Raw genomic sequence first — 25,121 nt, 5'->3', positions numbered from 1 at the left:
TGTGCCCCGGGGGGGCGGGCACGGGGAACCGCCTGCCCCGTTTATCCGGTAAGTGGACTGAAAGAGGAAGCACCGTGAAGACCAAGGTGGCAAACCTTGGTGGTAGTATCAAGTAAGTTCCAAGTTTGGAGATTATTTTGAGATGCGATCAATGAAGTTCCTGACTTTGCTCTTGCCAGCAGTTTGGGTCTTGGCTACAACCTGGAGGATTAGTTTACTAATCGTAGTTCACTGCAGAAAGTAAACCAGGCATGGTGATGAAGCCTCGAGCATGGGATGGACGTCATGTGCTGCAAAGTGCAGCATCTTGTATTTGCCAGGGACTAATGGCAGGCACACGTGCTGGAACCTGCTATGCCTTGGTAATAACCAGAGAGGAGATGGGGTATTACAGCCAGGTCATTCATGACAGTTTGTTGTGGTATAGTTGTGCAGAGGCAAATAAAAACACAGGCCTTGTTAAGTAAATTCTTCCCACCGACGTGAGGAAGTCTTAACTCTGCTGCACAACGCCAGAGTGAGACCTGGAAGGACACCTGGAAGGTCTGGTCACCCGTGCCTCAAGAACAGGTGAAACCGAAGTATCAGAGCAGAGCTTTTAAGGGGATCAGGAGATCAGCAAGGGCGTTTAGCAGGCTGAAAATCCAGAGGAGCTTTGTAACCTCTGAGGGGCTGAAGGAGCCTTCCAAGTGAGAACACTGAGGAAAGTCATAAGGAAAAGAGAAAGATGGAAACATTTAGCAACACCTGTTGCAATAGGACAGGGGTAATAGTTTTAAACTAAAAAAGGGTCGACATAGATTAGATATAAGGAAGAAGTTTTTTAGAGCGAAGGTGGTGAAACACCAGAACAGGTTTTCCGGTGAGGTGGGAGATGCCACATCCCTGAAAACATCCAAGGTCAGATTCAACAGGGCTCTGGGCAGCCTGGTCTACTGGGAGGTGTCCCTCCTCACTGCAGGGGGTTGGACTAGATGACCTTTAAAGGTCCCTTCCGACCCAAACTATTCTATGATTCTGTAAAAAGGTTAGGGCAGAACCATGCTTTATAATCTATGAAAGTACATTGCTGACATGGTTACCCAGCAGAGGCAGGTTTCGTCAGCATACTGCATTTGGCTGGCAGTGTATTGTTTGCTGCAGTTCACAATAATTGTCACTTTATCAGATACAGACCCTGCAAGAATCTTGTTTTGTGGGGATTTATGTCTGTGTCTTTAGGAAAACAGTAAAATTGTGTAGAAAAATTATATACAACTGAAGTATTTTTATGAAAGGGGAGAAAATGTTAAGAGGAAATGCTCTAGAGCAGATTTCTCAAAGCTGCAGGGCTGTGATTTAGCAATTCCCTCAGTTACTTAGGTAATACTCACTTGTGTAGAAGGTGTGGTTGAGTTTGTTTGCACTTAGCTGAAAGCTTTCTGCCTCAGCACAGAAACAACTTTTCCATTTTCATAAACAGAATGAAGAACAGTAACTGAGAAGAAAGGATATTAATAGAGTAACTTCTCTAATAACAGATTATCATTAAACTCATCCTTAAAGAATGTTTTGATCAAAAAGAAAATTAGAAAGCCCATCTGGCATTTGCTGTGGTCCAATAAAGAAAGGTACCAGCATGTTGTTCAGTCAAATGAGACCTCAAACATCACAGGTGAGAGTTTTTGTACTTTTGCATAAATATTTTTTAGATTTCACAAATAAAAATAAAGAAATATTAAAATAAGGTTGTAGAAGACCTCAGAGGAAAAAAATGTGCTTTTAACATAGTATATATATAAAGCACAGTTTTCTAGTTCATATTAATTAACGATTGCAGAAATGTTTAATATAGCTTATTTGTGTGGCTTGTAGTTACAGGGAAGTGTGTCATCTTTGTCGATACTTTGTCTGATTTTCACTAAAATTATCACTAGATATTAACAGTGCCACAACTACCACAGGTCTGAACGCACTCTCAGTGAACCTTGATCAGAACCAGCTTAATTATTCTTTTTGCAGGAGCATTTCTGTGCTTCCAAGGTAGCTAATATTATTAACAACTGTCAGAAATATTTTGAAATTTTTTTTCTTTCTGACAATGTCAAGTCATGGTGCTGTTTGGATCAAGCTTTCAGAGCTTTGCATTTTTTATGAGATAAACAAAGGTAGGCTTTCAGCTGAGAGATTTTTGTAATCATGACACTCTCCAGCGTATCAACTGGTTATGGTAAGATCTATGCATTGCTGTCACAGTGATACACAGCAGTAGCACAAGCTCTCTATTCTTTCACTTTCATTGTGGAGCTTGTTCTAATGTGACTTATTTTGATGTTGTCAGCTGGCATTCAGTCACAAATTGCTCTGTTCATGGCTGTCATTATTGTGAGATAGAGCTCCACTCTTCTAGTCTGTGTGCTAATATCAAAGGAACCATTCCTGCCTACAGAAATTGGAAGTCCACCTAAACAGAACAAAGTGTATAGGAAGAGGATTATAATACATCTACAGTTGTGATCATCTGTGCTTTTTTTAGTTGGTGGAGCTCCACGTTTTTTATGTCCCAGCAGAAGTGTGGAACTTCAAGCTGAATACAATTCCTGTAGCTCTTACTAGCAAATTTGTCTCAGCTGGATTTATAAGGTGAGTGTGGTCTTAGTTTTCATGTACGTGGTAGGTCCTTCGCGCCGCCCTTCAGTCATTTAGTCCAGCTGTTGCTCTACAGAGCACAATTACATCTGTAAGCAGAAACTTGTTCTCAAATTAAATTTCTGGAGGGTAAGTGGTGCATTATGTTTATTTGTACTGTATCAGGCTTAGCTCTCTTGCAGTCTTTGATGTAGACCATTGAATTGCACTTCCAGAGCAGTGATAATATTTCTGCAGAATAATTTATGTTGTAAAATCATAGTCGTATATTTTTTCTATCTCCTTGAGCCTGATTGTCAAAATCTTGAACTCTTTGGCAAGGGGCCAGCTTTAAGATAGTGGCTTGATGAAGATAGGATAGCCTATCAGCTTCCAGGAGCAGGAATTTTGTGATCTGAGCTCTCTCAGTCCAACGAAAGGGCTGAAGCCATGTTTCTCAAGGGCAAGCGTTACAGCCCATGAACCACCAGCATATATTCTTTCTTCTTCAGAAATATTTCTGAAAGGTTGCACAAAACACTATGTGTTCTCTCTGTTTAAAGGACTTAGTGAAAGAATACCCTGGTTCCCAGTCATAAGCTCAAACCTGGCACAGAGAGTTGCACTTTTAATATTTCATAATTTTGAAAGTTTTATTTATACTCCTAAACACTTTACTCACAAAATCTGTGTATGTGTAGTGTGGTAAGAAGTTATAGAAAAATCAAATAATGTAAATATATATTAAAACAAAGCTTTTACATGCACTTTGTCTGTTTCTGTGCAAAAGCTATCAATTCAGCTTAAAGTGCAGGGAATGTAGGTTTTAATTAATTTAAACTGAGGCCTGTAGTATCCATTTAAGAGAATGTTCTTCGTAGCTGAAAAGATTGACAGTGGTCAGGTATGAGCATGTAGGGCAGAACGTATTAATTCTTGCAGCTGCTTTTGTTGAAAGGCTTCTCAAAACCAGAGAAAATAAGTGCTGTTCTAGTCTGCAGCAGAGGAACAAAATACACATCTGGAGTGGTAACTTCAAATCGTTTATTGTGATGGACATCTGTCACTGCCCTGTATTTTCTAGTGTAAATTTATATCACTGAGGCATCAAATTAAATTAGGATCCTCACTGATTTCAGTGGGTTTATATCAGCCTGGGTATTGTTGCTTGCTAATGTGTCTTAAATAATTGCTAAAAAACACTTCTCATTATAATCCAGGAGGGGGAACTCATACTCATGTGGCTTGGGCATTGTTGACAGCTCTGTTGTTCAATCAGCTTGACAATCCTAATACTGTCTGAGTCATCTTAACAAAGGATTCCTAGGTCAAAGTACAGACCACTTCCATTAACCACGAAATTAGAGGAAAATATGAACTGTGTAATTCTCTGTAGTCCTGAGTTCTCATTCCCATGAACGTGATTTCTCAGCCTCTGTGATCTTTTCCTCATTCCTCACCACAGAAGCCATACTTTTCTTATTTCTAGATGAGATGGCTGCAATGATCTCTACTTTGCATTACTTTTAAAGGAACACCCTGAAGAAAATGACTCTGATGTCACTGTTTTCTGCTAGCCAGTGGCAGCAACTAACAAATATATTAGTGTACGTTCCTCGCAGCTGGACTGGCAAATAATGTTTAGATAAATTTCTGCCCTATTTCTCAGGCTCTGTATACCTAGATAATTTTCTCCCACGATGCATTTTACTTACTTAGATGTTTTCGCTGCTGTTCGTAAATGCCTTAGGTTTAGGTTTCCTTGCTGGTTTGGACAGACCTTATCAGTGAAGGGTGTGCAGTCTTAGAATTGCCTCTGAAAGAGCTTGCATTTATTTGGTTTTGGAAGACCACTCAAGGGGCATATCTTCTCTGAGACACTAGCTTGAAGAAATTATAGCTCATGAGAGATATTTGAATTACAGATCATCTGTGTTCTCACGTAAGATCGTGGAAGGATGTGTGTTGAATTATGTATCCATCTTTCAAATATGTCTTCATACATTTGAAATAAAGGATGCTAAGACTATTATCTGCAGCAAATGTGGGAAAAATGGCTGGGAAAGAAATAAGCAGGAGCCAAACGTGCAGAGACCAAGTAGTGTGGCCTAGATGTGTCCACTCTGCAGACTTTGATCTCCTTTGCTGCATGCCTGTGCTCCAAAGCAGTTTTATGATCTTGAGGCTCCTCTAAGTCCAGGGTGTTTGAAATAATGCAAAGGAAACATTGTAGCCCGCTGAAGTACTGTGTTCGTGAGATGAAACTTAATATTTTTACTACATACTTAGGGTGTGAAATGAAGGCCTGTAGGCCTTCTTGAAAGTGCAAACAAACCTTGACAGGTTAATGAAGACCTGTTTAAGTGGAAGACACAGCACGTTCTTGTGCATAATGTTTACTGAGAATGGCATGTGCTGTCCCCCACGCTGTGTCTGTGCATTGCTTGGAGAGTGATAGCTGCCTGGGCCAAAATCATTCTGACACTTCATCAGCATGGGTCATTAACAGTCTCAGGCCTGGATTTGTTCCCTGGTTTATCTTATATGGCAGCGTGGGAGGAATTAGAATTGCTTATGTTGTGCTGCAGAGCTTTAGTGTGCCTCTTGCACATTTGGTTTTCTTGTGCAGAGATGCTTTTTATTCTGTAGTGATGTTTATACTGAGCTTATTAATATTTACATGGTTTCAAGTAATACATTAAAAGATGCAATTCATATTTATGTCAGCATTCTCATCCTCAAACCATGGTGGAAATGTTCACACTGCAGTATTTGGCTTTTATTTAAAATACGTTTGCATGCACACACCCGACCGTAAACTTGTGTTGGAGAAGACAAAAGCAAAGGATTGTGCCTGCTGCTTAAAGTGGACAGTGATGAACTCTCCTCTAGCCCTGGGTGCTTGAGGGGGTATGTTTTACAGTGCTGGACTGACCCAATGAAACCTTGTCACTTACATGGAAGTGCATGACTGTGGTTTCCAACGTTGCTGTTATTCATCTGCAGATAAGCAACAGCATTCTGAAGGAGTCATTTTCAAATTTCAACTACTTCCATATTCTTCCATTGTATGGGTTTCATAAATTATGAATATTGGTAGTTAATGTTATGGCAGCCCTTGTAATACAGTGTACCTGAACATGATACAATGTTCTGACTCTGCCACACCAAGACCCTCGGGCCTGTATGTAATTGGGTTCAGTTCTAGGACATAGGTCCCAATTTTGGTCATCCTGCCCATGCAAACCAGCACATATGGAGCATTATCTTCCCCCTCTTACTAACTAGCCATCATTATTTGATCTTACAGATGTATTAATGAATAACAACATTCTAGGGTGTCTCCTCACATCACATTAAGAGTGCTGCGGGAGAAGCTTGGAGAATACCTGGGTGGAGTTACAGTTGCAGATAAATTCAAATTTTTAAAATGCATTGGGAAAAAACTAGCAGTGGTAAGTTAATATTTTTTTTTCTTTAGTGCTCTTCTGTTTTATAATGTACATCAGAGATCTCATTCCTGCAGAGTAGATAATATCACATAAAGTAGAGATAATTTTTGGAGCACTGTTAGCATTTGGTTTTAAACATGCTGCAGCATAAGCTCTTGTCAGAGCATATCTAATTCCCCAGGTGCAAAGGCACAGCTGGACAGGTATATTAGAAATATCCTTTAAAGCAACAGGTGTAGTTAGTTGCCATCCAGTGAAAAGATGCTGGTTTTGATAAATCAGTGGATTAAATATGATAAATCTGGTTGCTAAAAAACACCTCAAACCCATAAGGTCATTATTACCTGTACATGGTTGGGAACATGACAGTTGAAGAATTTGCAATGGAAGCTGAATAAGTCAGAGTTCCTCTAATGGTTCCTGCTGTGACCTGTCCAAAAGCATTGAAGAGATCACTCTCTAAATGAAAACTTCTCTGGATGTACATTTGTGTTCCACTGTTTAGTTCAGTAATACCGTATGTAATAAGAACCCTACATCTCTGAATCATAACTGTTCCTCACATTGATTCTATATATATATCTTTATATCTTACAAAATATAGCTAAAGATTAAATAAACTTGAAAATTAGTCCAACTGAAAGTTTATTCTTGTAATACGCAAAGACTTAAGTCATTTTTGTAAGTATAGAATAATTTTTTCACATCTCATTTCACCTCTTTCTCACATATTTGGAAATTAATTACAGGCTGGAAATTTGGTGCCATTCTTGATTTCCTTTCTAGTTTAATTATCACTAAAATTGCTCTCACAGGAGACTAGAATAAATACTAAGTACTATGCAAAAAGTAGGTGGAAAAACATGAAGAGAAACTTAAAGACTGTGATACAATCTAAATCAGAAAATGTGCATTGTTTTCAATGAATTCAGGTCTTTTTAACTGGATGATAATAAGTATGATGGTATATTTTCTTCCCCACATAGTTCAGAGATAAATGGAAAAAAATTTCTAGCCTCCTTTAGAGTATCAGCAAATGAATAAAATATTTTATGTTAATAGAGAATTAAAGATAATGGTAGATGCATGTGAACATTTTTAGAGACAAAGATATAGTTTTACTTTGGGGTATTTACTGTTTCTTGATGTTTTACTTTATAACAAAGTGGAAAGCAATGAACCAACTGGTTTATTTGTTGTTTAGGGTCATGGTAACCTTCATGAATTACACATCCATGATCAAATATTTGCTGAGTGTTTTACCCCCTTAGTCTTCTGTTTTACAACACTAACAATGCAAGCAGAACTAAGAGCTGTGCCCTACTTGCAAGTAAGGGTTTTTAAATGAAAAAATAAACATAAACTAAAGTCATGTTAATTTGCTCTTTCTTTTCTGCGTGTAGCCTGCATGTCTAACAGTGAATCCATGGCATTGCCTGGCAATTACTGAGAATAGAACTTGGCCCCCTGTTTAGTTCAATATCATTATTTAAATGTAAGCTCAGATTTCTTCTCTTTTCCTTTCCTGGAGCACATCTTTCAAATATACATAGAGTATTTTAGACAGGACAACTCTTGAAATGTGAAAGTTTATCTCACACAAAGAATATGAAGACAAACAATAAATACAAGAAGACATACATTAAATATTTTGCAGTATTGTATTAAGTGAATAGAGAAAATTATGTGAGAATCAACATTTCTGTCCAGATTCAGCTTGAAGCAACTTTTGATATAGAAAGTTGAAAACTTTCTGTTCTTGTGACTGTTGGATCAGGTCCTTTGAACCATAAGAGAAAGGATAAAAAAAATATTCAGTACATTCATGTACTCTTGTGGGTCTGATTTAGATTTTGAAAAATAGACAAAATGAAGTCTCAGAACTATGTCAGAAAATACAAAAGCAGTCAAAGCTACTTTTTTTCCCATGAGGCCAGTACAGATGATAATGCTTGTTATGAAAAAATGCAGTATGTAAAAATTGTAATAGAATACATGAATTAAGTGATATACAACATTATTGATAAAAAAGTATTGTATTTGTTATGCTTTTATTCTTTATCTTGCAAGGTGAAAGCAAAGCAAGAAACAGAACTGGAACTGAAGTCATTTGCTCCTCCTTATGTATGTATTGAATGGCTTTTAAGGTACAATTTTCAGAAATATTTCACGTTGTGCATTTTCTCTTTTGTCCTGTCTGATGAATAAACTGTGTATTTTAGGCACTTTATCCTGAATTATATTTATTACCTGGAGTGGAATACTTTGAAGATGTTTATCCATTATCAACTCAACCAAGACATCACTTCAATGCAGAAGCTAAAAGGTTTGTTCATGGATCAAGATTACCCAGTCTTCCACAGCAAAAACCTGAAAAAAGCAAACCATTTTTAGAAAACATACAAAGTAAGCATCAACTAGAAAATCTGGAAGTGCACAGTCCTGTGGAACGGGGTGAGAAAGAACCTGTTCCAGTTTTGCACACAAACCATAAGCAAGACCATAGCAACAGGATTCAAGAAGAACAGATACAGTTTAGAGAAAAAGGTAAGATTAACTGGTTTACTGAAGGGGGATGATGAAGGAGAAGAAAAATAAACATATGGTCAACACTAACAATAAAATAATATCTCTGTTTTATAATATCAATTATTATGCAGATCAAAATGGATCCGATGGATCTCTCTTCACACCAAGTCATTCAAATCCTGCAGATTGGGAATCTGGAAAGTGTGACATGATATTACAGAGCTCTGAGCAGAATCATCTCAGCCAAGATCAAAAAGACTGTAACACTCCTAAGTGGAATGACAGAGCCAAAGGAACTGCTTTTACTCTTCACATAAACCACAGTGATGAACAAGGCCAGGATAACCAAACACCCCGAAATCACATTAAATATCAAAAAGGTACAGATGTTCATTTTTGTCTTTTTGCTAAAGCAAGTGTTCTAAAAGGTTAGCAGAGTGAAGCTAAGTTTTAAGAAATCTGTAATTAAAGCACAAGTTGGAATATCACTATCAGAACAATATTCTGTTTTTAAAAATAATGATAATACCTTTCAAAGAGATGTAGTTTTAGCTTGTATAAGTCCTTCTTTATCATTGTGTACTGATATAGAATATTACTTTACTATCTTGCAACAAGCATGGGTAGGGCCTTCCCAAATCTTCGTTTGCGAAGCCTAGCCATGAAAATGAAAATACTTTACTATAGTTGATATATTTGTCTAATCTTAATTTGACAAGAAAAATTACTAATCAGCTACTATAAAGATTGAGGGGTAATGATCCCATAATTCAACAGTAAGTTTAAGTGAAAAAATCTTGCTATCACTTTATCAGGAAGAACATTTATTTGCTTTAACTTTCCTTGTCATCCATGACTACGTTACTGCTGAAGAGGAAATGTTTCCTCCCCTCCCTTACATGTAATGTTTTTTATATGTTTCTATGCTCTTGAACAGTGGCATTCCTAGAACTGACAGGGGAGAGAAGGCTTTGAGGGGACTCCAGGGAAAATAGCCCGGAAGTATGGAGGGGTTTAAAGCACACATTGACTAGATCGCAGTTCTGTGCCAGAATAGAAGCTGCTGTTTGGACGATATCTACTAACCATTGCTTCATTTAAAATGGGGTGTCTTATGGATACTGAGGGTTATTAAGTCCCTGAATGGTTATATAATGTTCTTAATATTCCTAAATTTTTAGTGATTACCAAGAAAGAAATGACCGATACGTTTAAATTGGATTTGAATGACTGTGTCTGTATTAACATAAAAATTATAATAACAGTTGTTTTTGAGGAAATACTTTTGAGAGACAAGTCTTAATATTTGAGTAGAATTCTACAGTTAATGTAAAAAAGGTGACCTTTACTCATTAAAAATTTGCAATAGAGCAATTATTAAATGAAGCAATATTCAATTTTTCATAGGTATTGGCACCTCACAGATTAAAGTTAGAATGATTTTGTGGATATCTAGCACTTTTAACTAAGAAAGCAACAAATTGTATATTATATTCATTGAGGGAGTGTATTGGAAAAGGCTTTCATGAATGACTTTTCAGTAATTCCAGTTTCCAATCATGACTTGGCAAAAATAGTTTTGTCCCTCCATCATCTTGTTAACTGATATTAAGTATGAGATCACTTAATATACAAATATATATGTGTAAATGTATAACTGAATAGTTTTCCATAACTTTATTTATAATTATGAAGGATGTAGAAGTGTCAGCAGTTTTCTTTTGAAATATTTATTGAATATATTTTAAAGCAGATAACATTAATTCATTAACATTTAAACTCAAAACATTTTGCTCTCCCTTTCTTTGGTTCTGGTTTGTAAGGGATCTTCAGTGTCTGAAAGGCAGAAAGTATAGGATACAGAATTAATTTAGGAAAGGTGAAATAATGAAGTAGTTTCTTTATCTGTGATGATGTTTCTTATACTAGTTACCAGAATTAGTCAGATATAAATTCTTAAAACAAAAATACCTGGGTTTTAATCTTTATTTCTTTCTTCTGTTATTCATGGAACATTTCAAAATCCTAGAGATAAGATTATTAGCTGTGTTGATTCATTGAATTTCCAATACAGGTTGGAAAGTCTAGGCATTGATAGTCAAAAGAGCTTGATTTTGGTGAGTTAATCTACATATTTTTGTCATCACTGTTACAGCATTAACAAACATGGAAAATAATGAGCACCAGACAGAGACAAAATTAAGAAGAGACAGAACACAGGATGCTGAAATTCTTAAAATAATGGAAAGACAAACTACAGAATATGTGCACAAAAAACAAAGGTTAGTAAATAACGAATCTTCTAAAATAATGGATAATAATAATTCACAGCTACAAACTTCTTTTACAGGCTACAAATAAATGAGAAAAAAGCCATTTCATTCCATGAATTTTCACTTGCTTCTTTGATTTTATCTTCAGCTTGCAGCAGTACAGTACTAGGAAGACTATAGGTGATCTTGGTGAAAAACTGGATAATCAGGTAGGTTTTTCAAGGTAACATATTCCTAGTAATCTTGAGCAATATAGTCCTCCACCTAGAAACAGACTAATTTTATAAGACAGGTAACTCCTTATAAATATGAAATACTCAAATGTAGATTTGAAAATAATTGAGAAAAGTTAATTCATGCACTGCTACTTAGCAGATTTGTTAGTGAATATCAACTATATTTCCAAACAATTAAATCATCAGAAGTTATAACTCTGGTTATAATTTAACAGGAACCTATACAATAACTATCTCAGTCTTATTAATATTATGATTTATCTTTTTTTTACAATTTCTTGACAGTGATATTTTACTGGCTATATTGATGATGTTTTTATAATTTCATACGGGATAAATTTGTTTTCCCTCACACCAAGCAAAACTTCTGATAAAAAACTATAAATTCATTTAAAACATAGGTATGAATTAGTCATAGTATCAGAATAACAACATATTTAGGAAGACTCAGCACCCACCTGCAAGTGCACAACATAATAGCCATCACTATTAGCTGTAGCCTGTAGCTCTTGTGCACAAGTGAGGGTAGTGGAGTCGTACAAAAATAATGATGAAATTGAAAATCTGCGATTACAAATTTTAGTTTAGAAATTGGCAGTTTTAAGGCCCCTAATTCCTGGTCTTGCATGGGAGTATCAGTAACTTGTGGGGTTCTGGACCTGGACAAGAACAATTAGCAACAATCTATGTAAGTGTTCAGTGTTCTTATTTTATTTGCAGAGGTCCAGCTGTTTTTAATTTAGTAATCTTGTGTACTGGTAACAGAATAAAAAAGCTTACGTGCAGAATTCAAATTGAGCCCTTCCATTCACTCTGGCCACTTTCAGGACATATGTCTAAAGTAACTATTCAGGATTATGGTTATGTACTTATAGTTGTGTCTTTTGACTCTATAGGCAGATGAAAGCAAGCAAAATCATCTTACTGGTCCAAAAGAATACATTTCACCTCCTAGTCCACCTTTACTTTCTGTAAATCCAGCTCAAGTTCCTGTACTTCAGGCAGCAAGTGAGTATGATTCCAAGAAATTGCAGGGAAGTGAACATTTAATCAAGACTGAAGAGTCAAGGAAGACACAAATACCTACTTTACAAAAGAATTTGTACATACATTCATTCACAGTATTATTATAAATTTTAATTTATGGTTGGAAAATTCCAGGCATTTATGATTGCATGGGCTGTCCTAGAGCATGGCAGTTTCCCAGTGCTAGAAAACCCAGCTTGTGGAGTTGTGGATGGAAGGAGAAAAGGAGAGAGATGGGATGAAATACTGTAGGCTCAAGTGAGAATGGAGCAAAGAAAACATCTTAGTAGTATTGCTGAGGATCCTCTGCTGTGGTGGAGGAGGAAGAGGATAGTGAGAAGACAGTGAGAATTTGACCTATTGTTGCGGACTAGTTAAAGTCTGAGATGCTTTCCTCCTTAGGACCAGATGGAGTTAAAGGCAAGATTTCACTACGCTTAATGTTGCAATGTATTTTGAGCAGGAAATAGTCTTTTGGAGGCTTTTTTGGCTTCATAGGGCAAGAGTCTTCAATGTATGGAGTGTATCTGTATCTTGAGGATATAATGTTAGTGATACATTGTCTAAACATATAAAAGGATGTTTGCTTGTTCGTGTGTATATGAATGCCTGGATGCATGCTGGATTTCTGCCTTTTTCTGAAGTGCCAGCCATTTTGAAAAGTTAGAGATTAATTTATTAAAATAAAATAATTTCTACTGCTTGCTCTGACAGAGCTTTTGGCATGATTTGAGATTAGCATTACAAAAATCTTGATTGATCCTTCCTACTTAGAGTATTCAGACACTTGCTACATATAATTCTAATATCTTTAGAAAACAAGATGGCAGAACAATTGCAACAAATGAAGAAAGACAGAAGGCGTATGGAAAAAACTAGAGAAGAACTGATCAAAAAAGCTAAAGGACTACTGGAACAAAATAAGCTGAGGAGATACCATGGTATACTTTTAATTTATTTTGGAATTTGGAATGATTGAGAAATTATACTGAAACCAATGTGAAAATGTTTGTCTCCTTTTCAGTGAGCTTAATTACAGAGAGAGCAGTTTGCTGACTAATAGCTCCAAGAAGACTCATTTGTATAACAGGATGCTGAAAAATTCAAGGTTGCAATGTTTCCTTCCACTTTTTTTTGTGGCAGTCTTATAAATTTAAAATTATCCTAACTTTTATAAACTATTGAAGTTGTGTCTCATGTATGTGCAGTACCCAGAGAGCTACTACAGGCTGCTTCACTCTTTGAGGCCCAGGGTAGCTGATGTATTCAAATCCTGCCTTTAACTGGTGCTTACTGTGTTGATGAGGCTTTGAGTAAATTGCAGCATAAGTTTTGCATATCTCTAATGACATGGAAGTTGCAAGTCTGTTGTGACAAGTGTGATAAACCTCGGTTTTTAACAAGGTCAAATCTCATTCAAATTTTACAGGAATTTTCTTTGTAAAATTATTTCTAAGTTTATACTTAAAACTATCCTCCCTAGGTCACATTCCAGTTATAGAGAGATGAGATTTAATCATTATGAAGTTTTGAGAGCTTTCACTTTGCCCTTCAATGCAGCTAAATCACTAGACATCTCAACTCTTACAGGAGTTAAGGAGACAAGAAGCCAATTCTTTCAGTTATTCACCACAGCGTGGTGAAGTTGTACTTTAAAAAACCCAGACTTGGTTATTTGAAGCAGTGACTCTGCAGTAGCATGGAGGTGCAAGGCAAACTAATTTACCTTGCTGAGATAAGCCCTAAATGGCTCCTGCATTGTCTTACATTATGTTTTTCAGTTAGGTAAAAATAAAGGTTATTTCACAAGGATTCAAACAGCTTCTGCAGGTTTTTAAGAAGCGTCTCTCTACATTATTTTTATCTGACCTGTAGACTTTCATAAGTAAGTGCATGTTGCAAGCATGTTTCTTCACAAGGTATTAAGGAAAGAGCATATTCTGCAGGAACAGTGACCTAGTCTATATTTAATATCCTCCTAAGATTGCCATCCCGACAGTCACTCTCAGTTACATACGTACAGTCCCCAAGAGCTGAGTTCTTTTGGGTAAGTTTCAGTTGTTCAAATTCTGGTCATAAAGAGATCAAATTTTGCATAAATCTACAGTGCTACATTTTCTGTTACAGTAAAGCTGTGGACTTCAGACTGTGCTGGGCACAGCAGCTTCACAAGCCTGGAGCACTTCTGTGCAGCTGAAACCTGCAGAACAGCCAGCCTGAAGGAAACTTTGGGTTTGGGCCTTGTGTTTTATCTTGGTGGACAGATAGAACCTTTTGTTGCAGGTGCCTATGTGAAAACTCAGTTGCATTTACAGCGAATGTGATTTTAATGAATATCTTTCTCTAAACGCTTTTTTAAAAGAAACCTACTGCCATGTTTCAGTGTGCATTGGCCAGCTGAATCCTGTGAGATCAGCTGGTCAGGACTGTCTTCAGCAGACCTTATGATAGGTGAACAAGAACAAACAGTATTACTGTTTCACTGTGCAGTTCGTGAGGAATGGAAAAAGAAGTACTTTGAAACTAAGAAAGCTACAGTTTCACTGGAGGACACTTTAAACAAATTACGACAAGATTTAGAGGTTTACCACCAGAAATTGCTCTTGCAATTGGAAGCCAGAGATAGCCAAAACCGACCAAACAATACAACAAACTCCAAGGTATTTGCTTGTATTATTTATTATCTCTTTTTATACAGCCTGTTGTTTTTTTTCTATAAGATATAATTTAAAGAAACAAATCACCAACCAATGACTTGTAAACTAGCTTCAGCAGCCAAATACCCCTCAATGCTCTGAGGTATAAAATTCCTAGAGCCCATTTGTCTCAAAAAGACTGCAGAAATGTTTGAGTCTGAGCATTTGATTCTTTCTGCTTCATGTTTGTACCTTCTTGTAACAAATCTCCTTCTGTTCAGTATGATTAATGATAGGCATGATATATAGTAATGATTAATAAACTGTTCAGTTCTATATTGTTCCCATCATCCCCAAATTCATATACAGAGGTAATGAAATTGGAAGACAAAACGTGCCTGAGGCTTTTGAAGTGGTTGTACCTGACCTTGTGCAACTGCAATTTTCTTAGGAAGGTCAGAGAGGGATTAAAAAAAGAAAAGATAAAAGAAAAAGGGAAAACATCCTTCCCAGTAGTGGTATCTGCTAATTTTCTCAATGCATTAATGGAACCCTGTTGTCAAATCTGAAGCTAGCCTAGGAAAAATAAATGTCCCTTTCTCGTGTATGTACAGTCTAAGAGTGTATATTATACTATGGTGTATTATTTGACCTCTCTTGAAATAAATATCTACAAAATAAAAATATGAATAGAGTTGACATTACATTATTTAGCTATGGTCAGATATGTTATTGCTCCTTTTAGGGGGTATATCAGGGGGTTTTTTTTAGGTCTCCCTGGCTATGCACAAAGAGGCCTTACATGAAGCATATGTACAACTTAACATGCATCCAGCAGGTATGTACTGGCCAGCCCCCAGAGAAGACAGCCAGGATTTAATGAGCTGTTAGGCTAAGCACAAGTATGCTCTCCACCCCTCATGAGCTACGTGCTGGCCAGGCAGGCATCAGTCAGGCAGGAAAGCAGGGGAGCTGGAAGGATTTTAGAGGATTGTTTCTGAGTGGTGAAGTAGCACCCAGTGAATGAAGAGATGTGGTAGTGCTGCACTTCAGGTTTTGTTGTTGTTGTTTCCCACAGAATTACACAATCATCCGGATTACTACAGTGCAGCATGAACTCGATCACCTGCAGAGGAAGCTAGATGATACAAAAATGAAACTCATAACAGAAATTAAGGTACTCTGCCTTTTCACTAAACCAGTCAAAATGTGACAGTGTGTAAAAAAAAATGAGATCTTCTAATTATTAGATGATGTAAATATTTGCTAAACATTTCTTGGTTTATGCTGTTAGTTTTATCATGTTAGTTGTTGCAACTTTATCACTTGAGTCAAATTGCTCCAAAACACCAGGTTATTAGATGATTTTGAATATATGGCATTCAAACAACTTAGATTTTCAAGATACTATGTAAGCTAAGGTTTACAATCTTTTTCATAAAAATCCCATTTCATTCAAAAGATAATTGAAAAAATACACTTGGTGTGGTAAGGCACTGACCAGTAGTAAATAGACCATGGCTAAGGCAAAAAAAAATGGTATAAAGGAAAAAAACCAAACCAAAAACCTAAAAAAAAAAAAAAGATAATGGCTGTCCAAGCAGATGGAAGTCCTCTTCATGTGCATTTTTCTATACCCGTGATGCCTACAGCTCTTTTTGCAAGGAAGATGATAGTATTGGTCTGTACACTGGATAGCTTTTCAGCTCTAAAAGCTTGAAATAGAAGTCTTCTTCATCACAGACATTGACCATACCTCCTGTTTACTAAAAACTCTAGGGTGGATGACATTGGATAACAAGGAAAGAACAATTAATTTTGCAGTTGTCTCCAAAACAGCAAGGCAAAGTACAGAAGAAAGCAGCGCTAGAACTAAGCTATCTAATTGGACATGTACAATTTTAAAGATGAATGATGTATCCTGTATTCAGCCATCCTGTATAAAACTCAGTCTTAGTTATATAAACCTATATGCATGTTGACTCAATAAAACTTCCTTAAATTGCCATTCCTTAAATTACTGATTCTTCTGCAGCTGAGAAAGCAGGCAGCATCTGATTTGCGAGCACTGAGAGCGGAACTGACACAGAAGAAGATTCATTCTGCTTTAATTCTCCAGTACAGAAAATCAGGAATTTAAGAAGATGACATGACTTTAACATCTGTCAAGTCCACAAAAGCTCTTTAATATATATAGAAAATGAGAATTCGTTTATATGTTCTTGAAGTTATCTTGTAAAAAGACATCAGCTGTATAAATGTTGTGGAATTTGTATACTAGGCTACTGAGGTACTGCAGCTCACTTTGTTTTAAATCTTTCTCTTACTGTAAGATTAGTCAGCTGCTTACACATACAGTTTAAGCTAGTAATGTGTCTAAAACTAAGCTGTTATATTTAAAGTGCAAATTAGTGAATTGTGTAACATCACAGTGGTATGCTGATGTTCTTTGATTAACAAAATAGCTACTAAGCAAATAAACCTATAATCCATAACCTCCTGTTCTTATTTGCAGGCATGCACATTACATTTTTGGAAAATTATTAAAATACAAGTTCTGTAGAAAAACAGCAACAGTAATCCTTTATTTAGCTATTTACTGAAGTTATTTTTGTCAGTATAAGCATGCCTATCTATAAACTACCAATGTATTACTACTATATTATTATGAAATATAATCTCAGCTTATTTCATATCTAGCTGGTTTTGTTCCTTTACTTACTAGGAAAGCCAAATGGACATTAACTCTCTTCTGTAGTTAGAGGAAGAGGGAAGCTTTCTCTTGAACGAGCATAATGATGATCCTGGTTCAACCTACACTATTGCATATTCTCCTTTTCCCGAAGTCCAAGCTCATGCATGTGCCAAGATTAACGATTCTCTGAAAGAGAAATCAGAAACCTCTCCATAGTAACTTTTTTCTAGCTCTTCTGTTTGCCTCTTTGCAAACCAGATGTATTACATTAAGCAGAACAATAACATTCTAGGAATTTATCTCAGCTAAAAAGCTGTCAAGGCTGTATTTATTACTGGAAGTGAAACACTCATGGGAAATGGGTTATATGATGAGAAAATTATGCAGCTCTCAAAAGGACTAACTTAGAAATGTCTTGAATCATACCACCCATTACCCAATTTATTTTCTTAAAAGATAGGACTTAACAAAGATTTTTGTGCTGAAGTATTAAATTGACTATTAAAACTGCATCCACTGTTTCTCAGTTCAGAGTTGAATCCCACATTCTCTATTTCAGAATTGTGTCTTATTTAAGATACAAGAGCAGGCAACTAGCTACTGGAAGATCTGAACCTAAATTTAAAAAAAAAATAATATCAACTCATGATTCCTGACTGCTACAAGGAGGAGTTTTATTATTAAGTCATCAGGCCCTCAGTGAGGATTTTGCAGGTCAGATATTCACTCCAGAAGACCTCTACATTCAGCAAATATCTCACAGTATTTTAGCATATAAATGTAAGTAGTAATACACATTCTCAAGTACCTATATTTGTGCAGAAACATACATATTGTATATAAAATTTAACAGTGTCTCCTCAAACCTACAAACCAATGTTCTAGTGAAAAGTCTTCTGATTTTTCAGGAGAATTTTTTTCTTTATGCAAGAGCAGTAGGCTTCACCTTCTGTTTTCCATCACGTGTAGTATCAATCAGTCAGACAACTCATGAAGTCTTCTAGTCTTTTCCTCAGTAGCCATTATGGTAGTGCTGCTATACTATGGGAACTATTTAGCAAGGGGAAAAAACCAACTCATTAAACAAAAAACCCAACTCAAACCAAAGAAACAAAGAACTCCCCAAACCAACAAAACAACAATAAAAACACCAATGCCCCCCCCCAAAAACCAACCAAAAAGACCCCACCACCACCAAAAAACCAAACCCACAACTGACTACATATATCTAATGAAATAAATTTTTAATTAATGGAGTCACTTAAGAAGGGCACAGTTGCACTTTAATCTGGTTGTGAAACAGTTCTGAGAAGCAGACAAGCAATGTGGGCTGTAAGCTGTAGAACAAGTAAAGCACAGACAGGCAACATTGTTTACCAACCTTAATGAAGAAGCATTTTATTTAACAAAAAAATCTTGTAAACATCAGACAATCTTTACATCACTACAGATATTTTAAAAAGTTATACATTTTCTCCAGACAAATTATTTTATGAAAATATGAACTAGAAAGAAAATATAACCTGCTATTATCCCTCAGGCAACACCCCATAAAACCAAACAACAGGCTACTGAATGAATCTTAGAGTGTGTGGGAAAATAGATATACAGTTCATTAAATAAGCTGCTGAATTCTAGTTTCCAGGAAGTAAAATAGTTTGGAATGGAAGGAAACATCATCCAAGTCCTCTACATATTAATGTTCCCTCCTAAAGATAAAGTCCAAGATTTTTGGCTTTTGAAACAAAGGAATTTTCGTGATACATAAACAGTGAAACTGGGGTTTATTGAATATTCCTTTCTAACAACAAGTCTGATAAAAATCTTAATGGCAACTACCAGTCTATAAAATCTTTTAATCTCTGGAAGAGTAACCAAATGCAAACACAGGCTTCACCAAGTTGCATGTTAGCAACAATCTGTCTCTCCAGTATTTTGTTTCATCTGATTCTAAAGTGACTTAGCTGAAATATAGGTTGGGTTGGGAAGTCAGAAGGCTGAGACTGCACCATGTGATTCCAGAATGAATACTTGCCTGCACCAGGCAGCTTCAGCAAAGTATCATTATGAGACTGCCCCCGTAAATTCACCAATGGGTCTTACTTATTACCAGATACACATTGGGTTCAAGCTTTAACCAACTTATGGTAATTGTGAAAAATGAAAAAAAGGAGCAGTCTTAAAAAAAACCCCACTGTTAAAGCAACATTGGAACTTTTTGAAGAATGAAAATACAGCTTTGCATATAAAACAACAAGATTAATCTGTCTAGTTTGCAAAGTTTTTGTAACCATAGTATATTTATATAAGGCCCAAATATCTGATAGTGTAAGCCAAAATGAAAAATTACAAATTTTCATCATTCTAAATCAAGGGTTCAGATAGTTCTTACGGTGTCAGAGCTTGCCACATTGCTTCAGTTTGTTGTTCTGCTACAGCTTCCCTGGAATAGTCAAGACTATTTCCATTCCACATGCCAATGCCCCTTAAACCTCGATTCTTCACATAGGCTGCTTTTAGAGAGATGCTGCGAGGGTCATCATACCAGACTTGGTGGAAGTGACCAAGAGAATCCTAGAAAAACAATTAAGGACTAGTGTCAGTGTCTACTTATCTATATGAATATGATACATTAAAGTTTGATTACATTTTCTGTTGAATGCAGTTAAAGGTATAATTAAAAACTGAGATATACAAGCTACGTAGATTTACATAGTGATATTTTCCTGATTAACCAATTATTTTTCACACAGGATAATTAAAAATTCTAAGCCAAATATTTGGCTATTGTTTTACTTGTAGAATTTATGTTATAAAACAGTGGTACAATTTAACTGTAGTCAGATGAAAAGACTTAGCTAATTTGTATTTTAATATTTTTTTAGATACAGGTAAAATTTCAGATACACTATCTAACATAAGAGGTGAATTTAGTTAGAGATTAAGTGGGGTTTTTTTAGCAATAAACAGTTTTAGAGGAGGTGATAAAATTTTGTCCAAGTTATGTTGCTTTGACCTGGTTGTTGCTTACAACACCACGTGAAACTTTAAACCATGTCTAAAGAAACAAGACAAAATGCATACACTGTGGTGTTCTTGTAAGCACAATCATTTATGGACTCATTCACTGTGACTATGTAGAATCTGTTTTAAGCACTCATAACCTCATGAAAGTAACTGTAACAGTGAAGGACAGAGCTATAGGATTTCTTAGTGCCAAGATGTCCTTTTTTGCCATGATACAGTATCTCAAGAAAACACAAAGTAATGAAGATCTTTATTACTCCTGTAGTCTTCAGGCACTGCACCCCTCTTTCACACTAGAAATTCAAGATATGAAGTCCAGCAATCCTTTACTACACCGGAAAAAATAAGTAGAAAACATAAATGGAAGACTCTAATCCTGAAAACTTTATAGTCAAAGAAGTACAGTTCACGAGTGTTTTCTCCACAACATGGTGTCTTAGAAAGATATGCTTACCTTGTATTCATAAAATGGAGACTTCTGTACCTCATCCCACAGCACCCCTGAAAGAGAACTGTTCACCTGCTTCATGATAATTCCATAGGGGACCTGTCTGCCTGCAGCATCACTGCAAGGAGCCCCACGGAAAGGTACTTTGGAAAGAGAACACACATGATCCTGAAAAAAAAAGCAGAAGGCATGAGTTTCATGTTACATAGATATAATTGAACTCCAAAACAGCAGTACAGCCAAGAAAATTCACAAAAGGCATCGGGGTCTCAAAAATCCCTAATCCTCAAGCAACTCTGGCAGATACACTACATGTAGAGAAAAGTAAACTAAAAGTTAAATTTTGTTTACTCTGTAGTTATACAGGATTGGATGGATATCATTCAGCTTATACAGTTATCTCTTCTCTTTTTAATCCACTCTTACATTTTTCATAAGTATAATGTTGTCTGAGATTCCATAAACCGCTATGCTTTAACAGTCACAGGTTTGCTATGGTTTGTTGCACCTGTCTTTAAACAGTGAGCTTAGTGATGGTACTGAGAAGGCACATACAAGTGTTGTAGGACCTTTGGACATCATCTCTTCTAATACAGATAACATTTATAGCTCCTTAGTCAAACACAGTGCTTGGGTATAGGGGGGTTCAGGTTGTCCAAGGAGATAAAATGCTTTATCTGCTAACACACTGCTCATCAGTTATCAGCCAAGCAAAAGATTCTGTCTTGTATCCCAGCTTTATGCTCTTATCCATCAGACCATAGTATTTCCTAATCCAAAATCAAGATTTCCAAAATCTAGTTGTATCTTTCCAAGGAAAAAATTAACAGTATGTTTGCAAATGAACAATCTTTCATCTTACCGTAGATAGGTTTTGGCAGACATAGTCATAGCCATACCAGGGGACACCCATCACAAGCTTTTTAGGATCAATGCCCATAGTAATGTACTCTTCATAGCCTAGATTTGAAGGAAATAAAAATTAAGATGCATTACTCCCTTTTCCTATGCTTTTTATTCTTACAACTGATCTACAGCCAGAGCCAATGTAGGACTTGCATGATCCCAAGACAGAGGCTGGGGCAAGCTCTCCTTTACCTCTACCTGCACACTCTATTTAGAGAGGCCTGCTCTACTGAGATGCTAGTAATTGCTCTAGTTGCTCACAGTTAAAACCATATGCCCTTAGCAGAAGGTCACAAGGACAAAGAAATGTTTCCGGTTCTTTGCAAGCCCAGGCAGACACTATTGCTCTGGTTGCCATTTGCCATTCTAGTGCTCTTCACTCCTGACAGCTACTGATCACAAGTAACAACACACGACTGCTAGAAGTCTGCCTGTAGTGTCATAAGGAGCAGAGATATCATTTTCACACTAGGACACCACATATTTGAGCACACTCGAAAGCTTCAATGCAACCAAAAAAACAAAAAGAAAGAAACGTCAATCTCTTCTATCTATTGGAAATGGAAATGTTCTGACTCCTGAGGAGACATTTTGTCCTCACCAAGTAAAGTCTGCAGGTAAGGGGCATTGGCTTTTGCAATACAGTCTGTCCAGATCTGGCTCTGTTCATCATATGACATCACAAATAAGAAGTCACAGGCATCTGCAATCCCAGTGTAGTTGTAGCACCTTCTGTCTATGCATGCTGGAGACCAAGCCACATCAAATGTTACCTGAAGGAAAAATGCACAAGTTAGTATCGCTTATGGCCCTTAGGCGCTCGTTTCGTCTTTTTAAAAAGCTGTAACTTTTCAAGACAGTATTTCCTACATGTAGCAGTTTAATACACCTTGATGGCAATGAACTATAGGAGAGGCTGCTCAGCTGACAAAACAAACACTAGATTATGAAGTGAGTGCCCCACTAGTGCCCCTAGCATCAAAGAAATTAAAATATAATATGAAAACCATCTGACCAAAAATATGAAGCATGATGCAAATCCTTAAAGCTTTAGTGACGGGTTTACCAAAACACTGTTAAGCTTTTGCCCCAGAAGGCTGTATTTGCCCTATTTTCAACAATTCGTTAAGCCACACTAAGTGCCAGCTCACAAAAGGCAGTAATGTTGTATCTATAGATCCTTGTGAAGCCCCTCTTCTGTTTAAATTCATACAGGTCAAAAAGGGTGATTCTTACAAGACCATATCACAGCTAACATTCATAATGAACCATTCATGAGAATATCCTATTTAGATCTGCATAAACTTTTCGTATTCATATGCTAAACAGCATTGCCAAAACCCCTTGCATTTCATAAAGTGAATGTTTGTAAAAGGTACATTATTATTACCTGTGATCCTGGTATTTCTCTGTGAAAAGCATCTGTAGTTTCTTTAACAAGCTCTGTCAATGCATAATACTCAGGGGAGGTTTCGTTAACTTCTTGCTCTATATCAATGTTAATTCCATCCATATACTGGTTTTTTGCAAGGTCCACCTGGTGGGATATCCATGCTGCTCTTTTAGCAGGATCAACAATTTCCTTAAGAGGTACATCACCTAGACAAGAAGCCTTCAAGAGTTAACATGCATTTGCACCACAATAGTAGTAAGGAGGAAAGGCTTGTCTTTACTAAACCCACAAATATAAACATAAACCAAAAAATGCTCCTACTGATACTGGTAAAATACAAAGGAGTAACATTTTCCCCAAGCGTAATTTTGAGAAACCACCCCAGAATTGATTACCAAACTTCTCTGAGACAGCGGTGTTTAAAATAGGGTTCCTTTTGGATGTTTTTCTATAATTTTAACCTCCTTACTTCTGCTTAATATTCTTTTAGCCACTGTAAACTACCTTTCTTGAAATCAATTTACTTTTGGATTTCCACTGAGCCAGAGGGACTGTTTAGAGTAAAATACTTTAATGTTTAACCTTTGTTGCTTTCCGCACTGTGGTCTTGGATTCCGTGTTTGCCTCAATAGAGCCAAAAGTTGCTTATATCATGTAAGCTGTAATGGACTTTTTAATCAGCATTTGTACCTGTACAGAGTTCCTGAGTACTCATGTTTTAAAACTCAACCACTTCCTAATACAAAGGGATTGATTTAAGTGCAAAATACTAAAAATTACTTAAAATCCCTTCCCTTACCCTTTTGGGTACTTCATATAACCTCCAGAACACAGAGCCATATAACTATTTTCTGCAGGCTTTTCCTTTCCTCTCTCTTCCTCCATAACTGTGATGTTCCCTATTAGAGAACTTTAATTTAGGTGTCATTGGGATGGTTTCATTACTACTATGGCAGACATCATTTCTGATTTTAATGCCCTGCATACTAGCAGGCATTAAATGCAAAGTGTCAAGATATTATAGCCTTGTGTGAGTTATAGCCTTATTAATTAATCCTCTTACTGATTTTTATATTCCGCATACAATTGAATGTGAAATGTCAAGGTACTATAGCCCTATGTACATTATGTTCTTCTTCACGCATCATAAATATCCACACTTTCCCAATGTAACCAACCTTTCAGTACTATCCTGGAACCTTTAGAGTGGGCATAGCACACAAGCTCAGGATCGTACTTTCCAAAAGCTGCCACAGTTGTAATTTTTGACCAGTCATAGAATTTCCATGCTTCCTTTCCCACATCAAACACAAAGACCTGGAAAAGGGGTAAGAATCACCCTCATTAGCCCCAAACACTTGTCAGCAGGACGATTATTTTCCACGTGCCCCTCACAAAGGTCGCTGCCTGGCGCCCCTGGGAAGCAGCTTGCACGGACGCCTCCCACCCTCTGCCCGGGCTGCCAGGGGGCCCCCGCAGGCAGCGGGATAGCGGCTGGCACACCGAGCCCGGCCCGGGCACTGCCCTGCACATCGACCCCCCACTGTGTGCAACCGGCTCGCTCTGGAGCGGGCGATTCAGGGCGGCTGCGGCCCCGGGGCGCCGAACGCGCTGCGAACGCGGAGCCGCCGGGTTCGGCCGTCCCAGCGCCAGCAGCGCCTCCCAGGCCAGCCCGCCCCGCTCCGGCACCGCCCGGGCCGCGCACCTCGGGGCTGCGGGTGCCCGTGACGGGCCGGCACAGCCGCGGGTCCCGGCAGGGGCAGGCGCCGACGGGGCCGCCCAGCAGCTGCAGGAGGCCGAGCGGCAGCAGCCACCCGCCCCACGGCTGCTCCATGGCTCCCACGGCCGCCGAGCCCGGCCCGGCCGCGCAGCTCCGGCCCCCGGGAGGAGCCT

The 25,121-nt window shown here is 37.4% G+C and overlaps 2 protein-coding genes across 4 annotated transcripts; one reads left to right on the top strand and one right to left on the bottom strand.

Annotated features, from left to right (window-relative positions):
• SPATA1 (spermatogenesis associated 1) lies at positions 1-17,327 on the top strand. 3 transcript variants are annotated; one of them, XM_051796065.1, is made up of 14 exons: positions 1-48; positions 1,463-1,654; positions 2,516-2,622; positions 5,945-6,064; positions 8,129-8,183; positions 8,282-8,606; positions 8,720-8,968; positions 10,744-10,870; positions 11,010-11,070; positions 11,994-12,105; positions 12,939-13,064; positions 14,614-14,783; positions 15,838-15,936; positions 16,795-17,327. In XM_051796065.1, the coding sequence occupies exons 2-14, from the start codon at positions 1,619-1,621 to the stop codon at positions 16,897-16,899; spliced, it is 1,692 nt and encodes a 563-aa protein (XP_051652025.1). In that variant the 5' UTR covers positions 1-48; positions 1,463-1,618; the 3' UTR covers positions 16,900-17,327. The 3 variants fall into 3 exon arrangements, with proteins under 3 accessions (XP_051652025.1, XP_051652024.1, XP_051652026.1); XM_051796064.1 differs by having other exon boundaries at positions 6-112; XM_051796066.1 differs by lacking the exon at positions 1-48 and having other exon boundaries at positions 699-1,654; positions 5,945-6,062; positions 8,130-8,183.
• A 1,496-nt stretch (positions 17,328-18,823) lies between these two features.
• Positions 18,824-25,120, bottom strand: CTBS (chitobiase). Its single transcript, XM_051796086.1, has 7 exons — positions 24,934-25,120; positions 24,407-24,545; positions 23,226-23,434; positions 22,437-22,608; positions 21,792-21,889; positions 20,936-21,097; positions 18,824-20,028 (listed from the first exon to the last, which is right to left on the bottom strand). The coding sequence occupies exons 1-7, from the start codon at positions 25,060-25,062 to the stop codon at positions 19,843-19,845; spliced, it is 1,095 nt and encodes a 364-aa protein (XP_051652046.1). The 5' UTR covers positions 25,063-25,120; the 3' UTR covers positions 18,824-19,842.
• Between the last annotated feature and the right edge of the window lies 1 nt (position 25,121).

This window comes from Manacus candei, unplaced genomic scaffold (assembly GCF_025592945.1).
Source record: "Manacus candei isolate 608988 ecotype Guabito, Panama unplaced genomic scaffold, ASM2559294v1 h1tg000044l, whole genome shotgun sequence".
Classification (NCBI taxonomy): Eukaryota; Metazoa; Chordata; class Aves; order Passeriformes; family Pipridae; genus Manacus; species Manacus candei.
The sequence above is the reverse complement of the archived record's forward strand: the minus strand, read 5'-3'. Positions and strand labels throughout refer to the sequence as shown.

What these genes read in the sequence shown, in the direction of transcription:
- SPATA1 (XM_051796065.1), top strand. Translation starts at nt 1,619, where the DNA reads ATGTTGTTCAGTCAAATGAGACCTCAAACATCACAG. An exon ending in GATACAGTTTAGAGAAAAAG is followed by an intron (nt 8,607 to 8,719) that starts GTAAGATTAACT and finishes ATTATTATGCAG; the next exon opens with ATCAAAATGGATCCGATGGA. An exon ending in TCACATTAAATATCAAAAAG is followed by an intron (nt 8,969 to 10,743) that starts GTACAGATGTTC and finishes TCACTGTTACAG; the next exon opens with CATTAACAAACATGGAAAAT.
- CTBS (XM_051796086.1), bottom strand. Translation starts at nt 25,062, where the DNA reads ATGGAGCAGCCGTGGGGCGGGTGGCTGCTGCCGCTCGGCCTCCTGCAG. An exon ending in GAGAAATACCAGGATCACAG is followed by an intron (nt 22,609 to 23,225) that starts GTAATAATAATG and finishes TTTTTCCTTCAG; the next exon opens with GTAACATTTGATGTGGCTTG. An exon ending in TCTGCCAAAACCTATCTACG is followed by an intron (nt 21,098 to 21,791) that starts GTAAGATGAAAG and finishes TTTTTTTTTCAG; the next exon opens with GATCATGTGTGTTCTCTTTC.